Raw genomic sequence first — 23,322 nt, 5'->3', positions numbered from 1 at the left:
CTGCGATCATAGAAGTAACATTGTCCTAATGGAATTATGTTGTCTTTGTTCTTCATAAAAGATAAAAATTTCTTGTGCTCAAAAAGCCAAATATCAAATGTATTACAACTCAATTAAATAAAAATAAAATGGTGGGAGGAAGTCCAGGAAAGTAAAAGAATTACAGACTATGCAAAAATCAGGCAATGCTAATAGTAAGTCAAAGCCTTCTCATAACAATTATAATCAAACAAAATTTAGCAACACTTCTGAAGATTTCTATAAACTGCCTGTTACCAAAATTAGAGTATTGTACTCATTGGAACAAACATAACATGAGGTTAAAGGATGCACAAATAAATAAAAAGTTTGAAAAAAAGGATTGTCCAAAAATATATGTAAAATGGTCCGAAGTGTTCCATTTGGACAAGAGCCCAGGCAATCTTGTGTATTAGACTCCATCTCTAAACCACTGATGATAAAACATTAAGAGGCTATAGAAATCTATTCCTATGATTATTACAAAGCTCAAATAAAATCTAATTGAATTATAACATAAATGCCATTAGACCTCTCTAAAAGAAAACTGTTATAAAGTTAATAATACAGTGTGAAATCTGCTTGTTTTCAATCCCTAAAGTTTATCATTAAAATATTCTAGCAAAATCAAAAACTCTTATCACTTATAAACAATATAAATTTACAAATAAATATTAACATAAGTTACCTTTTACTTTCTAATTTTTCCAGTTCTTCTCTTTGTTGTCTCTCAAATTCTAATCTGTTGTTTCAAAAAGGAAAGAGCTTCATTAATTTTTTTATAATTTTGGAATTTCGATGACTTATTAGAATCACATTTCTATAATTTAATATGTTCAACAAAATGAGTGTTATGTACAATCTAATTTGCAGTGATGTTAGAGAAATATTAAACATGAGAGAAGAATGATCAGCATTGGTTCTACATGTTAGATCCATGCAAGTAAAGCACTCAATATAAAGAATTTAATTTTTTTCTACCTTAAAAAGACTGGTCCTTTTATAGGGAAAAGGCTGCCAGAAGATGTGGAGAGAAATAAAGTACAGTAATCAATTAAGCAAAAAGAAAAACACCCTAACAGCAATAACCTATAGAACAGAAATGTTTCATAGATATATAAAAAGAAAATATGAAGGGCATTATTAATAAAATACTAGATATTATATTTGGAAACCAATTGCAAAAGATTCAGATTTCCCAACTTTCAGGGGAAATTTTCCAGGGGAAATTGCAAGCAACAGGTTAAGATACAATTTATATATTATTGGAAATTTAGTACACAGATGATGGATTTTCTCTGTAAATAAGGAACAGATACATGCAACTAACAATTCTTCTATTTTCTGTATAACTGAGTTATACAGTACATTATCACTTTATTAGATTTCAACTCAGTTGGAACTTCAATAGAATTGTGAATCAAAGATAATTTTTTTACATGTACATAAAACGATGGGAAAAGAATTTATATTTAAAAACCTATCTTTATAGATAAGCAATCATTTTATTACACTTTAGATTATATTATTCATATCATAGTTCACTTGTTGAAAATTTGAATATTTAAGTCAAAATACACTTCATTCAGAAATAAATATATAATTGCTAGCTGAATATTTTAAAATATGCTTAATTTTTACTTCTAATATGCTCAAACGCCTGAGAGTTTCCCATTTTTAATGTGTTAAGTCTTGAGTGCCTACAGAGTATATCTAGAGAGAAAGATATCATGGTATGGCCCATGTTCCTTGGAGGAACAAAATACCAAAGGAGCTAATATATTCTGGGAAATAGGCATCTGTGTTCTTCACTTTCCAACCAGGTATGTGCCAAGAAAGAATGGAGATTGAGCTATCAACAAAGGAGGATTGGTATCCAATACCTCCATTGATGATCTGATTAGCCTCATATGGTCTTCAATTTCAGCAGATGAGGGTGTTTTAAAAGATTGCTTTCCAGGAACAGAAACCCAGAAGAGACATGAGTTCACAGATGAACTGGCTGTGTGCACAGTTTGAACTGTGATGCACAGTTTGATGTACATTCAGACTGTGCAATGGTCACTACAAAATATAATATCTTTGTGACTATGTGGGGGCTATGTGCAAGTATGACCCTTGCTCATTTGTTTCTACTCAAGCCACATAATATGTTAATCCTCAACATCACCTTAGTAGTGCTTCTGGTTCCTGTAGTCTGCAATTTTTCTCTGGAAATCCATTCTTATTTCCACACCATTCAAAGTGTGTTCATCCCAAATTGTATAGCTAAAAGTCTTTGCAGTGACACTGAGGACACAGATAAACCCCCAAGTGCTTCAATGACCCTCCTCTGAACAGGTGTTATCACGTTACCAAACTATTATCCAGCCTCACCGTCTAAGAGTTTCATAAATTTATTCTAGCCTCCTTCATATGAGATGCAAACCTTGGTTTGACACAGGTTGTTATAAAGCAAAAAATGCCCTTCTTACTGCAGTGTTTACTTTTCTGACGGACAACTCATTAGGTTCTTTTTGATCACTCAGAAAGCATAAGAATTTTTATAAAGCACTTAAGAAAGAACAAGTAGTAAGGAGAGATAAGGGAAGACTACTGGGACCACCAAGTGAGAAGTTTTTGGAAAAAAGAGCTGGTTAAAACCTTATGAGACTTTAAGATCTTGTTCACAGCCTGCTGGATATAACATTTGTCAAAAAGAAGAAAGACTGTTTCATTATATTGCTATTCTGGGTAATGCTAGGATTGAGGAAAAACAAGTAGGAAAAATTTTAAAATATTGGGACTTGTAGATCAAAGTAAAACACGTATGGAAAAAGAAATCCATTGTTATATCAGCTGCGATTGGAGCCCTTGAAACAATACCTAAAGGATTCCCTCCAGAACTGGAAATACCAGAATTTATCTCACCTGAACATCCTAATTTGAAAAAACAAATCCACCCTCATCCTATGTAGAATTAGCCTATATTCTTAGATGCTACCTTAATAAAACGTAGGTTCTTCATGAAGCATTATACCAGTCTTTGAGTAGAAATCTAACAGTAGGTTACCACACAGAACAATAAAAACAACAAAACAAGACTTTATCTTCTACACTATGGAATAGATATAGACAACATTAATTTTCAGGAGAAAAGCTGTGGAAAGATGGAACAAGATTCTGAATACATGTCTAATAAGTCTCATTTGCTGAATCTGAAATACTTTCTATCAGCTGATTCTTCTTCTAAAGAACATTCTTCCTGTCATGATACTCACAGGGCATGAATGAATAGCAATCATCTCTGTGACAGCCTCTCCCTTCCCCACACCTTATAGAATACTCCCCTCTTCTAGAACTTTGCAACTTCCAATTTGCTACAGTTGCACAAACAGGTTAAAGCTGTTTTATGTCAACGCACTTCCAATTCCAACTGATTGACTGTGCATCCATCTGGGGTTTTATCTTTACTTGCTATGGTTCTTTTTTTGGTAATTACATTTACTTATCCATTATTATGCTTTTTGTTTTTCTGTTTTTAAAAAATGTTGTATTCCCTCCCCCTCCCCCGCCACTCGAAGCCTTTGGAATTGGGACAAGTTATAAATATGGTAAAGTAAATAAAGATTTGCCACACTTTAAAATGTTAGTTGATTTCTTGGCAATAATTGTTTCTGCACCTTGAATTGAATTGAATTTATTGCATTTATATGCCGCCCTTTTCCCCGAAGGGGACTCAGGGCGGCTCACAATCCAAGTCAAGGAAGGGGGTACAGATAAGGGATAAAAAAGACGAACAGAACAATACACAATTTAAAAGCACACAACAACCATACCATTCGAGGGGGGGGGGCAAAAGCTCTTTAGCCCCAGGCCTGTCGGAACAGCCAGGTTTTAAGGGCTTTGCGGAAGGCCTGAAGGGTGGTGAGGGTTCGAATCTCCACGGGGAGCTTGTTCCAGAGGGTCGGAGCAGGCACAGAGAAGGCTCTCCTCCGGGTAGTCGCCAGTCGGCATTGGCCAGCGGATGGAATTCGGAGGAGGCCTAATCTGTGGGATCTGATCGGTCTATTGGAGGTAATTGGCAGCAGGCGGTCTCTCAAGTACCCAGGTCCAATACCATGAAGGGCTTTATAAGTGACGACTAGCGCCTTGAAGCGTATCCGAAGACCAATAGGCAGCCAGTGCAGCTCGCGGAGGATAGGTGTTACGTGGGTGAACCGAGGTGCACCCACGATCGCTCACGCGGCTGCATTTGGACAAGCTGAAGTCTCCGAATGCTCTTCAAGGGCTGCCCCATGTAGAGCACGTTGCAGTAGTCCAGTCTAGAGGTCACAAGGGCACGAGTGACTGTTGTGAGGGCCTCCCGGTTCAGGTAGGGATGCAACTGGTGCACCAGGCGAACCTTGGCAAATGCCCCCCTGGTCACAGCCGACAAGTGGTGTTCGAAAGTCAGCTGTGGGTCCAGGAGGACTCCCAAATTGCGAACCCTGTCTGAGGGGCGTACTGTTTGACCCCCCAGCCTGAGAGATGGAAAACTTGGCCAATTAGTAGGAGGGAAACACACCAGCCCCTCGGTCTTATCCGGATTGAGTACAAGCTTGTTAACCCCCATCCAGACCCTAACAGCCTCGAGGCACTGGCACATCACGTCAACCGCTTCACTGAGTTGGCACGGGGCGGACCGATACAACTGTGTATCGTCCGCATACTGATGGTATTTTATCCCGTGCCGTCGAATGATCTCATCCAGCGGCTTCATGTAGCGGCTTCACCTTAATTTATGCTTCAGTTGAAAATCAAATATTAGGAAATAATCCAATTTTTCAATGTCTCTGGCAACAAAAATAAGCCTGGCAAGAAAAAGGTCCAGGGAAAACTCCAATTCCCCCCCCCCAAAAAAGATTTTCCAGATTTTTATTGGGCCATCATTCTCAGAAACATCTAGCTGATTAACGCCTATTAATTATTGCAGCTATGTGAGGGTGAGAGAAAAGAGGATTTCAAGTGCAAACAATGAGAGAGAAACTATGCCCTGGCCTGGCTAATTGTATGCTTCCCAGAAATCATCTGTGGCCACTCTTGAAGAAAGAATGCTGAAGTAGACAACTTTGGTCTGACACTGAGGGGCCATTTTTCTTGGGAGCAAATTACCTGTCATATTAAATGATTGCATTTAATATGTCTTTTGCTGTGGTGGTGGTTTAATTAAATAGCAAATCTACTCTGAAGCAAACTGCAACTCTGGGAAACGTAAGTGAACTTCAAGAACTTATATGCCTGCCCCCACCTCCTGCCCACCAAAGGTGGCAAAAATACAGAGAGTGAATATAGAACATTTTTTACAAGCTAAAAGAATAAGCAACTTGGGGGCTAGAGAACAAAATTTGACATTTTATTGAATGCCTTATTCCCCACTACCACCATTTGAAGTGACAGATATATCTGCTCTGCACAGCGGAGATCGAAAACACATTAAGCAGAAGTAAATTACAGACATAGCTGCATTAAGTTAAAAGTAGACTGTATTAGGTTAAAAGAAGTAGACTGAAATACTAACTAGATTACTGAGATACAAGCAATAGCTTTGAAAAAGAACCCTACCTATGAAAGTGCAAATAATTAAGAGTTTGTAAGCTATTTTTTCTTCACCCAGAAGAGGGAAGAGATAGTTCCGGCCACTTTACCCGTGCAAGAAACAAGTATTATCAGGAGAAATTGTTCTAACCATCTATGTAGTGGTCTAAAGTTCATAACAATTGCAATTGCTAATTTGCAGTTATACTTCAACCTAGATCAAAGTAAATATTGCACAGCTTTACACTTTAATACAGTTAAATACAGTTACAATTAATACAATCAACTGCCACAGAATTTTTAAAATAGCATCATTTTAAATAAATCCCATTTATTTATGTATTCCTTAATCAACATATTTTAAAAATCCTGCATTTTTCTTTTTCTTTTAGATTTTATATCTTCAACCTTTTGGGACCACTTCTTAATATAAAACTATTATACAAATTATTTTTGTTGAGGGGATACCTACAACATCCTAAAAACAAAGATCCAATTTATTTATAATTTGGAGTAAAATGATAGTAGTCTGCTAGTACTCACTATAGTAAAGACAGTTCTGCTGTTAAAAATATTTATCAAGCAAAAATCTTTCTACCTGATTCTCACATTTCTCCATTTTCTCTTATCAATTAGTATTAAGACATATTATTTGCATACATGCAGAATAATTAAAAATCATTATATGTTCAAATATAAATAGGATATATTGATATAAGCCATAAAACAGTATTTGAGAAAAAACCTACCCTGGATTATACAGCATAACTGTTGAGAGGTTTTCACAAGATTTTGAAATATCTGACATGGACAAACTGAAGGAAGAAAGTAATCCACTCTGTTAAAGACAACAGAAACGTTAATGGTTATTTGACTAACTGATGGATCACTTATGTGCTATCAAGTTGATTTTGACTCCTTGTAACTACATAGAAACATGATAGCAAACCTAGGGCACGTGTGCCAGACATGGCACTCAGACCCCTCTCTGTGGGCATGCACGCAGTCGCTCCTGCCCAGCTCCAATTGTGTTTCTCCATCACTTTTCGCTCAATCAATTCCAACTTCTCGTGAAAGAAAAAGATCTGATTAAGAATTGATTGAGTGAACTTTTTAACTTGTGCGCTTCACAATGGAGTAGATAAGATCCCATCCTCCTCCTGAAGCCCATTACGATGCAGAGTCACAATGTGACCCTGTGTCATCTCGGCTGGGCAACAAAAGCAGTTTCTTTTCCTGCAATACCAGTGTTGGCATGCCTTGCCTCCATGCTGGCCAGCTGGGCTTCTTCAGGCATTTAGCTTAGCCACCTATTTGTTCCACCCCATCCTCCGCCTCAGCGAAAACGGAGAGGGAGAAGAGGGCAGTGGCAGCCGCTAGCATTGAGGGGAGAGTAACATACAGAAATGGGAGCATAGTGGAATGCCACCCCCTTCTCCCTTTCCATTTCTGCTGCTGGGTGATCCCGTGTGAAGAAGTGGGAGAGAGATCCAATCTAGTATCTGTGTGTGTGAGAGAGAGGGGGGGGAGAGAGATGCGATCCAATCTTGGAGAGTTATATCAGGGCTGACGGAGGTATGCTCTCTCTTTCTCTCTCTCTCTCTCTCTCTCTCTCTCTCTCACACACACACACACACACACACACACACATACACAAACAGGTTGGATGTTTCTTTCTTTCCTCCCACCCCACTCACTGGAGGCCCCTGGATTCCCTCCCCAACCCTGCCTGTCTCACACAGTCACACCCACATGAGTGACATAGAGCTGACCATGCCCACTCAGTCACATGACACCCACCACCACACCCACCCAGTCATTAGGAAGAACCAGTTATTAAATTATTTGAATCCCATCACTAGTAGTAAAACCTCATTATTCAGGTTAAATTGCCGTGTTGGCACTTTACGATAAATAAGTGGGGTTTGGGTTGGCACTCGGTCCCTCAAAGGTTCGCCATCACTGACAGATTATTTCCTCTATGACAATAATTTTTACATAAGAAAATTTTGGGGTGAGGGGCATAAACATTCTACTTTAATTTCATTCAAATTATTGCACCAAGATCAATCAGGTACTTACGTTTAGAACGAATGGAAGTTTGCTATGTATTCAATAATCTCACCTTTCTTTTCTCCCTCAGTTTGGCTGCTTCCTTGGGGTGATTGAATCGAAACATATTTGTCCGCCCAAGTAATATTACAGCACCTGGCAAGAAAATCATTGAAGCCATAAGCAAACCAAAGGCACAGATATTTCTTCAATTCAGACTAAAACACAATTAGTTTACTCCATCATGGAATGAAAAATACATTTTTTAGAAAATGAGCTGTAGACTGCCACTTTTAAAAATGAAATGTATGGTGTTTGTATTCTAAGCTGGGTAAAATTGCTTACTCAGAACTTTTAAGAGCAAGAGAAAACCATTTATTGGCAATAAACTTTTCTCCCAATTTAAAAGAAATCCTCCAGGCTTTTTGAAATGATTCAAGTGGAATAAAGTGAGTTTTAGTCATCATAACCATATGTTTTTTAATATTTATTTTTCAACAAACACAAAGAAACACGAATATATTTTTTTAAAAATGTGTGGGAGCTCATAAAAACTCACACAGGAAGCACTGTTTTTATACCAGATTATTTGAATAAATTGTACTATATAACAGCAATCATATCAATTGTTGTATTAACTGATCACTTGCAGTAGAAGTTTGGCAAGACAAAATTTCTCACAAAGCAAATCCATTATACTCTGCATAAAAAATAGTATTTCCACCCATATTTTAATAATTACATGCAATGACATAATGATAAAAGTTGAAAGGGTCTTATGAATCACCAAGACCACCCTCCCAATGAATGAATGAATAAATAAATAGACAAACAAATAAATATTTTTTTTTATTCCAGACTGAATATGGCAGGGAGGTGACTGAACATCTAAAATCCTGTGAAATTTACCAGAAGGTGGAGAATAGCAGGGATAATCACATTTTATAATCCTTCCCTATCATGGAAGCTCTATACCAGAGATTGGCAGATATAGTCAATATAAGACAAATCTCCAACTAGATTCCTCAGAAGAACCACTTTGTATCAACTCTTGTGGCCTTTACCACTAAAGGGACTAAGGCAGCAGTTCTAAACTGAATTTTACTAAGACTTTAAATCAAATCTTAATTCATATTTTTGCCAGAATGGGTTGAACAGTGTAGATCCTGACAGATGCAGCAACTTACTTTCCTGTCAGACATCATGTGGAAGTTATGAGCTACTTACAGCATGGAACATCTGATATCCGTTCCATGTTATCAAATAGATTAATGGAAAGTTGAATGAAACTTGGGGTCCATGTTTGAAAAATCTATAGGAGAACATTTCAACAAATTGAACTTGATATTGACACAGCTTGTTTCCATGCAGGGCTGTGATACAGCCTAGTTTGGGATTTCTTCTTCTGTACATGAAGGATAACTCTGAATTAGCGCAGCAATGTCATTCTGATATATGCTTTGTTAAGTATTTTGACCATGATCAGAATGCTTTTCACTATACTATTATGTCTACTCTTTCACAACCAGGAGAGAATAGATAAGGTGGCAGAATAGACTGAACAACCTCAGTGATCAAGAAGAACAAATGCAAACAAACATGAGCACAGATTCAGGTCTACACTATGGCAATCAAAACATTAATACTTTGCATCTATTGCTTCCATAGATTGTCATCCATTCACCCTTATTTAGAGCAATCCAAACTATTCTGGGTAGGAAAATAGGTTTTTGGGGTGCTGTGATGATTTTTCCAAGCATTGCGGGGGGCGGGGATATATACACACCTGCTGGGCAAGTTTTAAAAAGATGACAGATACACAGTCCTACCAAATTATTTGCAAAAAATAAAATTAAAAATAAACCAAGATCTTCTGTGTCATGAGCAGCATGGATTAGGTATTTGTCCTATTTCTTTGATGAAAACTGACAAGGTAACTTTATCTTGATGAAGTGCTGTGGCTAAATGCAGCCTTGAGTGATGAGATCATGCTACCTGACTTGAAGAAAGTGGCAGTGCATCCTTTTTTCAACTTGCCATTGCTTGACCCAGCTATTAGCCTTTCTCCAACCTTCTCTTTCTGGGAAATTTTCTTAAAAAGGCAGCAGACCTGTAGTTATACAGTGGTTTCAATGAAGCAGAATATCTAAATTATTTTCAATTGGTTTCAGTTCAAGGAATGAGACTACATTGATTGCTCTTACGGTGACCAGTGGTAGGACATGGGCTGGAGGGAGTATGGCCTTCCTGGTCTTGCTGGATCTCTCAGTTACCTTCAGTAATGAGCAAGGCATGCTTGTGAAGTCAGAATTGGGAGTATGCTTTGCAGTAATCTTTTCTGATGGGAAGTTTCATTTGAGGGTGATCTTAACCCTTTTCAGTCTCATTTCATTTCCATATGAGGTCAAAGGAGGGGAATAATTCCTCCCGCAATGACAGCTTATAGTCAGGGGAGGTGGAGCCATGACCAGGAAGACCTATGCATAGATCTATATTGTACACAAGTTGTGTTCATTCTTGGACCTTATAGCTTTGCAAACCATCATTAATGCCTCTATTCCTTCACATTTGCTTTATATAAGGTTGCCCTTAAAAATCATATGGAAGCTACAGAATGCAGCAGCCCTAAGGAACATCACCATTAAGAACTCCAAGGTGAGCCTATCCTCTGCACTGTCTGATTCTATATAATACTGGTGTCATCTCTGCTGCTGTTTTCTAAGACAGTCAAGACCTGGGGTTTTTGGAGGTTATTTGGGGATGGATGACTACTGTCTTGCTGCTGAAGAAATAGCAATTGTTGTGAATTATGACAAGTATGACTGTATAGTGGCTTATGATAATAATTTTATTTTTGTGTCATTATCAGTTTTGCTTTGGGATCAACTGTATTTTAATGCTACACTTATAATGAATGAAGCTAAGTTTCATAGAGTGGTTTTATAAGCTTTAGCAAATAAATAAATAAATCTGAATTTATATCTTGAATCTGATCTGTCTAACCCATACCATACCATAGTTCCAAGTGAGTTAGCTTTTTATGTTCTGCTCCAATTTACTCAAATTGAGAATACCTCAAACATTTATTCTTGACTTGGAAAGATAAAAATTATCTGGACTCTGGAGATTCAAATTAAAAACCTAGATTCCGTTCTATAAATATTATGAACCATTACATGCATTGAAAATACTGAAAATTAAATAGTTCAGCAGGGCAAGAGAAACTGGAAGAATTAATTTTCAGAGATGAAAACAGAATATGGTTTATAAATGAGGAGGTGTTAGGTTTTCTGTGCAGTGTCACTTATGGTAAGTGATTTTGAATATAGCCAGGTGATTACATTCTGTTTGGTAAATTCTATCAATTTTCTTGTTCCAGCAGTTTATAGATAGAAATCAGTATCAAATAAATGTGATTTCCATGTGACATGGCTTACACATTTCTTCAAATACTTGTACTTCAGTTTGCCTTTAATTTCATGTAAATATTCCAATCCACTATGGAAGTAAAAATGTAATAAAATTGATAGGACTCTACTGCATTGATTCTTAGAGAAGAAGAATCCAGTGCTCTCTTTTCATTCAAAATTATACTAACAATTCTTACTAAATCTTATCCCAGGCTAATATTAAAGATTTACTGTTCATATAATTTTATACTGTAAACCTAGTTCAATACTCTCTCTGTAATTTATGTGATGCATTGTTTTTTCTCCAATTTCTATATTCCTTTTGCAACTACTAGGTCTGAAGTTACAATTCCAGAAGCTATGCCATAAAATGGTTTCTTTTGACTGTTATGTAGATACTTATTACTTAACATTCTTCTTGTTCTGAAAGTTAAATTTTCTATTTTCTTTTTGAAAGATAGTTACTCAATCAACTGTTTCAAATCAATGGGAAAAGTAATTCTATGTGGCACATTTATATTACAATATTATAAAAAATCACATTTTCCCAAGCATTTACAGAATTTAATACAGTATTTGCAACTAATAGCTTAAAATATTTAGAAAACTTCAGTTGTAGGATTTATTTCTACAAACAAATCAATTTTAGAGTAAATAAACATCGCAAAAGAAGGTATTTCAGTACTTCCAATGTCATTTGAAGGAAATGTCATTCTGCTCAAAGTCAATTACACAACCAAAAGAGATTTAGAGTTTAAGGGCAGGTGAGATGTGATACCAATTGCATCCATACAATCTAAAAAAATAGCCCGTTTTGTTATCTGAATAGTAGATCCACAAAGTCTGGAGATTCTTGAGATCTTAGTAATATTAGGGAGGAGGAGGAGGAGGAGGAAAAGTTACATGCTTGATGTTAATGTAACTGATATAAATGTAACTCCATTGTAACTGGAAATATATGCATGACTGTCATTATAACCAGTTACTCTGAGTCAGAATAGAAAGTTGAGGTTTTTTTTTAAAGTAGATTAGTATTGTAAATTCAAAAGAATTAGACTAGATTGTGTTACATATGTGCAACATGCATAATGTCCTACTAATAGTAAGGGCCCGATATCATTATGTTATCATACAGTTTGGCTAACATACTGCAAGTACAACCAAAGCCGAAACATATGTTTTTTACTCCAAACACATTTACATTATCCTAAGTAATCTAGATTTCTCATCTAAAGGCCACCTTGTAAGCCAAGTAAACCACTTGTCAACTCTCAAAAAGACTCTAGCTGAAGCCATATGTTTCTTAGTTGCCATAATTTCGGAGGGGTGGTGGTGGAGGGGGACTTAGGGATGTAGAATGTTTTCCTCCAATGTGCCAGACATAACAATGATAAGGCTCCTGGAAACCAAGTCTAAATCAGCATACTCTAGCAACAGCAAAATGGAGTGCTGAGAAGCTCATCACCTGCTTGGGTGGCTAACGTGACCTATGACACAAGTGGGGTGCACAGTATCTATTCTTTTTATAATTATTATTATTTTATTGATTTTCTACTAAATACATTTCTTAGTGCTTAATAAACATTGTGTTGTCTGGGTATTTAATTTATTTAACCACACAAAATTACATTCTTAATCTCCACCCCCTTTTTTCCAGCCATTGGTAAAATAAATTCCATGTTTGACAGTATTCTACATCCTCTTTCTGTTTAATTTTCAATGTCAATTTATCCATTTCTTCTTAACTATTTCTTCATCTCACAGTATATCTTCATTTTTCCAATATTGTGCAAAAATAATCCTCACTGTTGTTAAGACATGTAATATTAAATGCATACTTTTCTTATCAAGTTTTTCTGATATTATACCTAATAAAAACAGTTCAGGTTTGAAATCTACTTGTTTCCCTATCATCTTTTCTAGCCACCTGTGTATCTTTGCTCAACATTTTTTTTGCTTTGTCACAAGTCCATCAAATGTGATAAAATGTACCTGTTGACGATCTATTCTTTATTATACCAAAAACGCGGGAATTATCCAAGGTTGGTTTCACCTTTGACTGTGCTGATATGATGTACCAAATAAACTGGGTTTTTGAGGAAGCCAAGGCCTCAAGTCTTGAATTGGTTGGGAGTATTACACGGAACCATGACACCACTGACAGCTTCCCACTACTTACATATATACGATAAAATAAAAGAAATAGAATAATACATGGATAACGAATGTGAATACAAAAGTGAAATATGGCAGACTTTTTTCTGGCTTCGGTTTTTTCATTCATAGCTCCTCTAGTTCTCTTTCATATAAATTACATGCTTCGTTGCATTGATCTTATAATTCTGACTCTAAATTCTGCAGGTCAAATTTCATTATTCCTGTATATAGTTTCATGACCTGAATAGTACAACACGTATCTGATTTAAAATGGCTCATTTTTGACAATTTCAATTTTTCCTTGGTTTATGCTTCTCACATTCCATGTTCCAATGATATATCTCCTATTAAAAGATGAATTTTTCTTTCAGTAGTGGTTCCTTTGTTGATAGAATTTATTAGGGCTTTGTTCAGGCCATATTTCTGTCTTCAGATTTGCTTGTTAAAAGTTCAAAGCTTTCCCCCTGTAATTAGAGGAAAGTCTTCCAAATTGTGAGTCTTAACATCTGGCATCACTAATTCATCCAAACATTATAGACATAGGCAGAGTGAAACAAAAATGGTTTGCTATTCCAAGTTTGATTTGGAATTTAAGCAATGGGTGGAAACTAATCAAGGAGAGAAGCAACTTAGAACTGAGGAGAAATTTCCTGACAGAATAATTAATCAGTGGAACAGCTTGTCTCCAGAAGTTGTGAATGCCCCCACACTGGAAATCTTTAAGAAGATGTTGGATAGCCATTTGTCTGAAACGGTATAGGGTTTCCTGCCTAGGCAGTGGGTTGGACTAGAAGACCTCCAAGGTCCCTTCCAACTCTGCTATTGTATTATTGTATTATTGTATTAAAGTTCTTCTCCTATATAAGTTGGTTTGTCTGATGTTTGAAAAGCCCACCTATCGTTCTTCCACCCCCGTGATATATTACCCAAAGATCTCCTCCCTTTTTGATCTGACTAGAAGGATGACCTAGCTAAGATGACCTTGCAAGCATTACTGTTACAGTCATTGATGCTACTGAACTTTCCCATCACAGCAAAGTGGTAATTGATGATCTCTGAGTTTGGTTGTTTTCTTGCACACATTTCAATAATCAAACTAGGTCACATCATCAATGCTAGTGGTAATAGCTTAGTAATATCGCTTTCAAAATTAATGGTCACCACTACAACTTGAAAAAGAATAGGACAATTTTTTTTATCTGAACTTACATTCCTATGTATTCTGATAAATTTTTAAATCTGAATTTACATTCCTATGTATTCTGATAAGCAATTTCAGTAAACTCAGTGAAATAAATGAACAAATCTCACTTTAAATTCAGCAGAAGCTGGAATCTACAGCCATGCCTAAAGTAACAGAGTGCTAACAAGATAAGTAAAATACAAGCAAGCAAATCACTAAGGACTAAACTAGATGGCTGGGAACATTCAGTGCTTGGAAACCAAGCTATTTTGATTTAAGTTAAATAACATTTATTAGCTAAAAGTTCTTAGACATTGTTTGGGGTAAGAGCTCCATTTTGTTTAGGAAAGTGTGATGTCTTTTGGAAGACATCTATGGAATATGGAATATTTTAATACACATATAAATAACCTAGTCAGTAAGGATAATCGTATTAATCACCCTGACAATAATATCCTAATGGGTTGTGGCTCATTAACTAACAATATAATATAACTAATTAAACAAAAGTAGATTTGCATAAGTCACAAAGATGGTTTGTAAGCCACTTCTCCCTGGATATTGCTTATTGGCCCCTGGTGCAGAAACTGTCAATTAATCAATTTATGCTTTGATGTATTGTATCTCTATATCTAGTGTAAGAGTACTCTATGGGAAAAAACATTCCTTCAATAGCAAATTTCATACCTTAGTTTTATGCTAAGTGATTGCCTAATGTAGTTAAGGCATAAGGCTAAAATCAGTGGACCATAAGTTCTAGTCCCACCTTAGCAATGAAGCCTATTGGCTGACCTTGGGCCAGTCACTCTCTCTCAGCCCTGGGAAGGAGGAAATGGCAAGTCACTTCTGAAACCATGGCAAGAAAACTGCAGGGACTAATACACCCACACCCACCCACAGACACAATCTATAGAAAGGAAATATTGTTTAGTACAAGGTTAGCAATTTTGGTTGTAACTTTCTTCGAAATTTTTAAAATAGGAAGTAGAATGCAAGTTCTTTAAATAAAATAATTTAAGTAACTACCGTATTTTCACGACCAAAAGCCGCACCGGATTATAAGCCGCAGTATCAATTAACGTTAATTTTTCAAACTTTTTCCACATATAAAGCGCACCGGGTTATAAGCCGCACATTTCCCGACGCTTCTGGACATCTGTTGCAGTCGCGAGGAGCGGCACGAGGGTTCTTGGCGCTCCGGGGGGCGCCGAGGGCGGCTGGGAGGGGCGCGCGGCTTGGTTTCTCCTCCCTGGACGTCGCAGCGGCGGCCCCGGGCGCACCGATCTCTGTGTTTTTCGCATCGGGACATGCTCTTGCAGCGCGCCCCGATGCGAAAGGCACTGGGATCGGTGAGTTTGGGGCTGCTGCTGCGGCGTCCAGGGAGGGGAGGCCGGGCCGCGCGCTTCTCCCAGCTGCTTTCGGTGTTTCCTGGAGCGCCGGGAGCCTTCGTGCCGCTCCTCGCGACTGCAACAGATGTCCAGAAGCGGCTTTTGGGGCTGGTGGGGATTGGATTTCCGGCTCGGTGGCCCCTGTCGCTTCTGGACGTCTGTTGCGGTTGTGGGGAGCCGAGGAGAGTGTGGAGGGGAGCGCGCGACGGTTCTTGGCGCTCCGGGAGGCGGGAGAGGCGCGCGGTTTGATTTCTCCTCCCTGGACGTTGCGGCGGCGGCCCCGGGCGCACCGATCTCTGTGTTTTTCGCATCGGGGCGTGCTGCAAGAGCATGCCCCGATGCGAAGGGCGCGGGGATCGGTGCGCTTGGGGCTGCTGCTGCGGCATCCAGGGAGGAGAGGCCGGGCCGCGCGCCTCTCCCGCTTCCCGGAGCGCCGGGGGCCGTCGCGCACTCTTCTCCGCGCTCTACTCGGCTCCTCACAGCTGCGGTGGACGTCCAGAGGCGACAGGGGCTGTCGAGCTGGGGGTCCGGTCCCCATTGGCCCCAGGGGCCGCTTCTGGACATCTGTTGCAGTCGCGAGGAGCAAAGCAGCTGGGAGATCTTTTTCCACATATAAAGCGCACCGGGTTATAAGCCGCACTGCCGATTTTGGATCAAATTTTAGGATTTTCAGTGCGGCTTATGGTCGTGAAAATACGGTAATTTTTCTAGACAACCTTACTCTGTGACAAGATCAATAACTATCTCTGAATTTCCTTTCCTCTGTTTACTGGCTCTAAACGTGTACAACACTACTTATATGGCTCATGTTATTAGCAAGTCTTCTTATTATGCTCATTGCTGAAGTCTTTATTTCATTATCTTTACAATATAGTTCCCTCCAACTCCTTCTTTGTCCAACCATTTAAAATTAATACTATTTTTCAAATGAAAGGGTACAGATAAGCATGAAGAAGCTAATTAAAAATTTCTGACATAGGTATTTAAAGGTCCAAAAATTCCAGACTTAAAAATATTTAACAAATAGTTCTCATACATGATTCTTAAAAGCTAATGCTAATATATTATGAAATATGACAGTTGCCATTTGTCTATATTTAAGCTAGTAGCCTTAGTGAATCTAGAATATGTAAATTTTCTTCTAAAACATGTGTTCTCAAAGTTAAGGCCATAATGGCATGAAGAAAAATAAAAACACGTCTCAATTTAACATACTTATAGAATTGAAGAACCCTAAATTGCATAATATTTCTTCTTATCCACCTCAGCATGCAGATAGTAAAGTTAAATAAAATAGTGTGTGGGTGTTATATAACGCCTTGAGAGAACATTACAAATAGATGCATACTCTGTTAGGGGTTAACACTCAAGCATCTGGAATATCATAATCCACCTGGAGATATTGATTTTGTCCTTAGATTGGTGAGGAAACTGATGAAAAGCTGTACATTTCTCAGAGTAACTGAATTCTTTAAAAGATGCAAAGCTATAGCAGTTTTGCAATCGTTTCTCTCCTTCCTTCATGTTAATACTCAGAAGCCATGAGAATGATTTTGTGATGAAATAAGGATGGTAAAGGGAAAATAAAATGGAACCGCTTTTTTCAAGACACCTTTGAAAATGAAATTAAGCAAACTGAACATTGCTGCAGGCACAAGTTTAGTGCAAACATTCAGATGAATTAAATGGTCCTTGCATCGTCAAATCCTCAGGGGACTGGCAAGGAACTGAGATGGCTCCTTTGTTGTTAACATCTGCTGTCCTTTCTTAGCTTTTGTGATTTTTTTTCAATAGTAATTAAAAAAAATATCTTAACTGTTTTATAGACTTAAGTTACACGACTCAGAATCACTTTTTCATAAGACGCCCAGCCCATATAAATCTTGATGAATAAATAATTAAAATAAGTTTCCTTCTTCTGATGTGATGCTTAAATTCTCTAAGATAAGCAGGAGGTACTTGCATCTATTATATTCCAATGTGTGGCTAGGATGACTTAATTTCTGTTCACTTTGTGGAAAGGTTAGACCTAAGATGCCTGGAAATCACAAACTGTTTTAGTCTCCACTAAAATAAATTTCTACTACCACCAGTACACTCATAGCCTGACAGTTTTCAGATGTATTGGACCTGAAAGCATGATGGCTGGTAATGATAGAAAATGCAATCTAAACACATTTGAAAAGCAGCAGAGAAGGCTGGATTGGACAAGTACAGTACATGCATCTCATTAATGTATCATCTGTACAGCTGAACTTCAATAAAATATGTAGAAGACATGTGAAATGAGAAAAGGCAAAGAAATGTCTAGGATAATACCTTGGTTGAGTTGTGTAGCCTCTGTGATTTGAATTCCATTTATAGAACACTGTGCTCCATCGAGTGGTATTAAATGAACCGTTCCATTGAAGTGTTCAAAAATGCAGTGCTCACTTTCCAAATCAAGACCATGAAGCACTAAAACACAAAACAGATTTGTAATAACGATTACAATAGGATTTTTATTTTTCTAATCCTGATGTTTTAATCTATTAACACTTATTAATTCCTAGATTTCATATTTTCTTTGCATTGTCCACATACAGAGAAAGAATATAAATAAGCAAGATAAATAAAGTAGTCTACATAGAAACAAAGAAATAGATCAAAATGTACACATTTTTAAAATAACAATTCAAACATAAAATTGATTAGATATCAGTGGACATTGAAAATTGTATTGTGTTAGAGAATCATATGGAGCAAGGGTCCCCAACCTGTGGGCCGCAGCCCACTATCAGGCCTTGAGCCATTTGGAACCAGGCCACAGAATTGAGGGGGCAAGAACGCGCTCATCCTCACTTGTGTGAGCAGCAGGCAAGCACATGCACACACACTCCATTTGCGTGAGAGTAGGCATGCATGCCCACCGCTCGGGCGGACCCATCCCCTCTTCCCGACCCTGTGAGGGTGTGTGTGTGTGTATATATACTCAATATTATAATGTAAACATAGTGAAATTTGGCCCTATTAGCATGTAAAATCAAATCCTTCAGAATTACAAAATGCATAATTCCTCCACCTAATGAGTGGTTATGCATACTTGGAAGTCTTATCCATTCAGTTAAGTGGAAACAGCACCCCTTATTCTTCTTCTAACATGACCAGCAGCTGCTCCTACTCCTTTAATGTCTTTACTCTTTCTTTTTGAAAGCCAGATGCTTCCCTTTGAAATGGACAGATGGTTTCTTTGGCGGTAAATCTGGAATGATGATTTTCAAATCAGTCTAAGCCTGATTTCAGACCCATAATTCATAGGATTTTCTCTAAATGCTATGTCTCAGCTTTGTACCTTTCTTTTACTGTGAGTCTTCAGTTTATGATCATTTTTTCAGTAACCGTTAAAAGTTATAGTGATGCTGAACGAAGGAACTTACGGCTGGACCCTGAAGTTGCAGCCATTGCAGCGCCCCCACAGACACATGAGCAAAATTTGGATGCTTTGCAGCCCACCTGAAGTTACAACTGCAAGGGTGCTTTAATTCCCTCCAATCTTCTCCCCGTCCATGTCCTTTTGACCCCCTGCACTCTGCAGCCCTTGCTGCCCTAGCTGCCCTTTGCCAACTTCTTGCTTCGGTTGCTGACCACACATGCCCACCCTGGCCTTTGTGAAGCAGTTGCTAGTCACACAAAGGTTATCCTCCCCAGGTCGCACATGAGCGTGGCACGACAAAACCGCGCTCGTCAAAATAGCGGTGATAAAACCGCATTGCTAAAGCCGCGACATCATCACCGCGACGTCATCACCGCCACGACAACAGCACGGCGACAGAAGGGCCGATTAAATTAAGGTAAGGGTTAGGATTAGGTTTAGGGGTTTGCTTTAGGGTTAGGTTTAGGTTTAGGTTTAGGGTTAGGTTTAGGGTTAGGTTTAGGGTGCTGAGTGCTTCGGAAGGCGCGGATTTGCCCTCCGCGGTTATGTCATCGTGGTAGGGTCACCTTTTTCCTTAGCGCTTCGAACGGCGCGGATTTGCCGTCCGCACTTATGTTGGCGCGGATAAGGGCTTAGCAGTTTTGTGGTGGAACTGCACATTAGAGTTTCCTCAAGAGAATTATGGAGGAAAGACTCAAACAGCTTACAGCTACCTCACAAAGGGCCAGAGTGGGCATCCCTCATCAGCAATGGGAGCATAGTTAGCAAAGGTCATCTGGTATGGCAGAGTACAGGACAGCCGGAGTCTCAGAGTATAGGGCAGCGTGGGCAACTGGGCTGAGGTGACTGGGGCTTTGTGGGTGGCTGTTTTGTGCCAGGCTGTTGGACAATGGCTATTGCATTGCCGGGTGGGTGTTTGTTTCACACTGTTGGTCTGTAGCATCACTCCATGCTGCTGAAGTTTTCTGGAGCATCTAGGCTTCCTTGGGTTGCTGTTTTACACCAGTCTGCTGGGAGTTCCTAAAGCAGGCCTGGGGACAAAGATAATTGCCCCCACCCGAATGATGAATGAATGTTGCTTATTATTTTACTTTATGTATTGTATGTGTTATTGTTTGTATATCCCCTCCCCTCATTTTATGTAAGCCGCCCTGAGTCCCCTCAGGGAAAAGGGTGGCCTATAAGTATTAATAAATACTACAGGAAAAAAAAATACTACAGCAGATGCGGTTTTCTGGGGTAGATGCAGTTTATTGTCATGCTATTGAGCTATGGCTCTGCACTACAGTTGAAGAACTTCTTAAATCCCAAATCCATGGCATATCATGAATCCCAAGCAACAATGGCAAGTAACCAAGTTCTGGGGTTGTTTTCCAACTCTGTCTTTTGGTGCAGAACAGCCAAAGGGCAGAGGTGGAGGGGGGGGATAAGCAGTAGCAGGGGATGAAGGAGAAATAGTCCCTTACCTTGGAAGAACCAAAGCTCAGGTTCTGGGATAGACCAAGCTGGGAATGGCTTAAATTGGGATGGATCCTTGGCTAATGACCCATGGAATTCAGTTAACAATAGCAACAGGGAGTACAGGGATTGTTGTTGCTAAGTAATGCAGTCATAGGATGTTGTGACCACACCATTTAACAATAGAAATTCTGATCTCAATTGTAGTCCTAAATTGAAGACTACTTGATCACAGTTCCAAAATTTAATCAGAGTTGTGCTTTGGGCAAGTTGGAGGCATTGCCTCTGTTGTTGTTAGGGAGTACTTCTATTCACTACTGCTTTTGCTCCAACCAAAATTCTGATATATTGTCCTGATGTGTGTGTGTGTGTTTGTGTGTGTGTGTGTGTGCGTATACATACCATGGATCTTCAACAACTGTATTATTTTCCTCTTTAACTTTTAATTTTTAATTTTATCTTTTTATAAATCTATATACACATATGCACAGCGACAAAACAGAGATATAAGACTGTTTTAATTTGAGAGCTATAGAAGTATAGCAAAAAGTATAAATCTGCATTGCTACGAGATAAAGACTTTTATTCCTATGCAGTATTATGCTGAGAACAACAGGGGGGAATTCATAAAATATTAGACAAGGGCCAGGGATAAGAAGTTTATAATATAATGGCTTATTTCCAATATCATAAACCTTAGTAAAAAAAATAATAATGCAGTGTTCTATTTACATCACCATTCTTCCAAAAACCACAGGTATGATTTCTTCTGTAAGCATCCTATAATGCATATTTGTTCATGGCAATGAGTACTTTATGCATAGCCCTAATCCATGGATGGGGGATATGAAGAATGTGTATCTCAGTCTTTGTATGTGTTAGAATAGTAATTCTAAAGTCCCTTTCAAGTTTATAAATTTAGAAACCATTCCCCTACCCCTTCAACCATCAACTGCTGGAACAGCTATTAGATTAAAAGAGAAAGAGAGCACACTTACCAATATCTTGTTCTCTTGCAGCATCCTCTCTGCCAACATGTGTTTGGCCCTCCTAAAAAAGAAAAATTGACATGTTATAGTCACTAAAGTTAGAGGTAGTCCTTGACTGCAAATGGGACTAGATTTCTGGTCATAAGTTGTTACACTCCTAAACTGACACCAATGTGACGCGAGCTGATTTTACAATATTTTTTTGAGGGAGTTAATGAATCACTATGGTTGTTAAGCAAATTTTGTGGTTGTTAAGAGAATGCATAGTCATAAGTGTGAACACAATATTCCAAACGGGATTGATTTTAGTGAAAATCAGCACAAAAAAAAAAAGGTGTTGCAAATTGCAGTCACGTGACCATGGGACACCGAAATCAATTGTGAAGGTGAGCTGGTTCCCAAGTGCCTGAAATATATTCCTCTGACAGGTTATGGTATGGCAGACATTTTATGACAGCCATGGCACCTTCACCAGGCCTCTTTTAATTTTCAACAATCGTTAAATGACCAGTTGTACGCCAAGGACTAGCAGTATATAAAATCATAAAATTAACTAAAAGTTGCAATAAAAGTTATCTTTTTTCCAAATATTCTTGGGGAAATCTTTTAAATTTTCCCAAATATTATTGGGACTTACATCAGCAGGTCTGCTGAGTCAAGATTATTGCTAACTGTTTTTCAAGTGTTAGAAACTCTTTGCATTGAAAAATCTGAAACCATCAGGTGAGTTTCTTTTAAGCCTCAGTGCAGGAGTCCCCATTATTTGAAGGGATTAAGGATCAAGATTATTAAAAATAAAAGGAAGAAATATAAAACTGGCTTAGTTGGTCAGGATTAAAATAGATATGTTGGGATCACTAGTATTTTTAATGGAGTTCTGCTGATCACAGGTAGAATAATGAGGTTTTAAGGATTTGTTTATAGGTAAAATATGGGATATGGGGAGAAGCGATCACCTGTTGTATTTTAAGAAAAGATAATAAGACTAAAATTGTTTATATTTGTGATAAAGGGTGAAGTTATTTCTTTATATATTTCTTTTCTTCTTTACTATATTGTTTTTTTCTTTTGTAATTTATTTTTCTTTTCTGTACTTTCTATTATTTTTAATCTTTTTACTTTGTATGCATTTTTATCACCATAATAACAACATTAATAAAATTATCATGAAAAAGAACTACCTATATTTTGCTACTATGTTGAAAGATTATTGAGTGCATATGAAAAGTTATTTTGCTCAAGCTACAAAGGAAAATTATATCAGTAATTCTCTTATTTAATTTCTCTTCCTATAGCTCTATGAACAGGAAAGAAGCTGCTCTCAATTCTAAAATTCAAGAATTCATTGGATTTATTGTGAATTTTAGATTCAAAAATAACACTTTTTTTAAATACAAAGCATATACTAACGTATCCTCTCTTCCTATACAAGCTTAACTACATTTGCCTGGAACTAGAGGTCTTAATATTTAGTGATGCATTGCTTTTTCATGCTTCCCATGACAGTTAGTAATATTTGTTATTTAATTTACTTAAATTCATTTTAAAACCATATGGTTTATAATATTGTTAGAATTTATTTATTGTTAGTTCTGTGCTTATTTAGAAAAGAAAATTAAATGTTTCAAAGCATCAACAAGCCATAGTCAGAGTAAAATGAATTAAGAACAAATAAAATTAAGAATGTTATTCATCTATC

At 37.8% G+C, this 23,322-nt stretch overlaps 1 protein-coding gene across 3 annotated transcripts in view; it reads right to left on the bottom strand.

Moving 5' to 3' along the window:
* Window positions 1-23,322, bottom strand: part of KIF16B (kinesin family member 16B) — a 138,879-nt gene that overhangs the window by 67,985 nt on the left and 47,572 nt on the right. For 2 of the 3 annotated variants that reach the window (XM_087716841.1, XM_087716843.1), the window contains exons 14-19: window positions 21,633-21,684; window positions 18,084-18,221; window positions 7,700-7,782; window positions 6,324-6,412; window positions 1,000-1,032; window positions 707-760 (exon numbers count right to left, since the gene is read on the bottom strand). In XM_087716841.1, the coding sequence (XP_087572967.1) occupies window positions 707-760; window positions 1,000-1,032; window positions 6,324-6,412; window positions 7,700-7,782; window positions 18,084-18,221; window positions 21,633-21,684 (449 nt within the window). The remainder of the gene's footprint in view (window positions 1-706; window positions 761-999; window positions 1,033-6,323; window positions 6,413-7,699; window positions 7,783-18,083; window positions 18,222-21,632; window positions 21,685-23,322) is intronic. The other variant, XM_087716842.1, reaches the window with a different exon arrangement.

Source organism: Thamnophis sirtalis, unplaced genomic scaffold (assembly GCF_051295495.1).
Source record: "Thamnophis sirtalis isolate CommonGarterSnake01/CBP01778 unplaced genomic scaffold, rThaSir2_p1.2 scaffold_5, whole genome shotgun sequence".
Lineage (NCBI taxonomy): Eukaryota > Metazoa > Chordata > Lepidosauria > Squamata > Natricidae > Thamnophis > Thamnophis sirtalis.
Note: the sequence above shows the minus strand (reverse complement) of the source record. Positions and strands in the feature narration are given on the sequence as shown.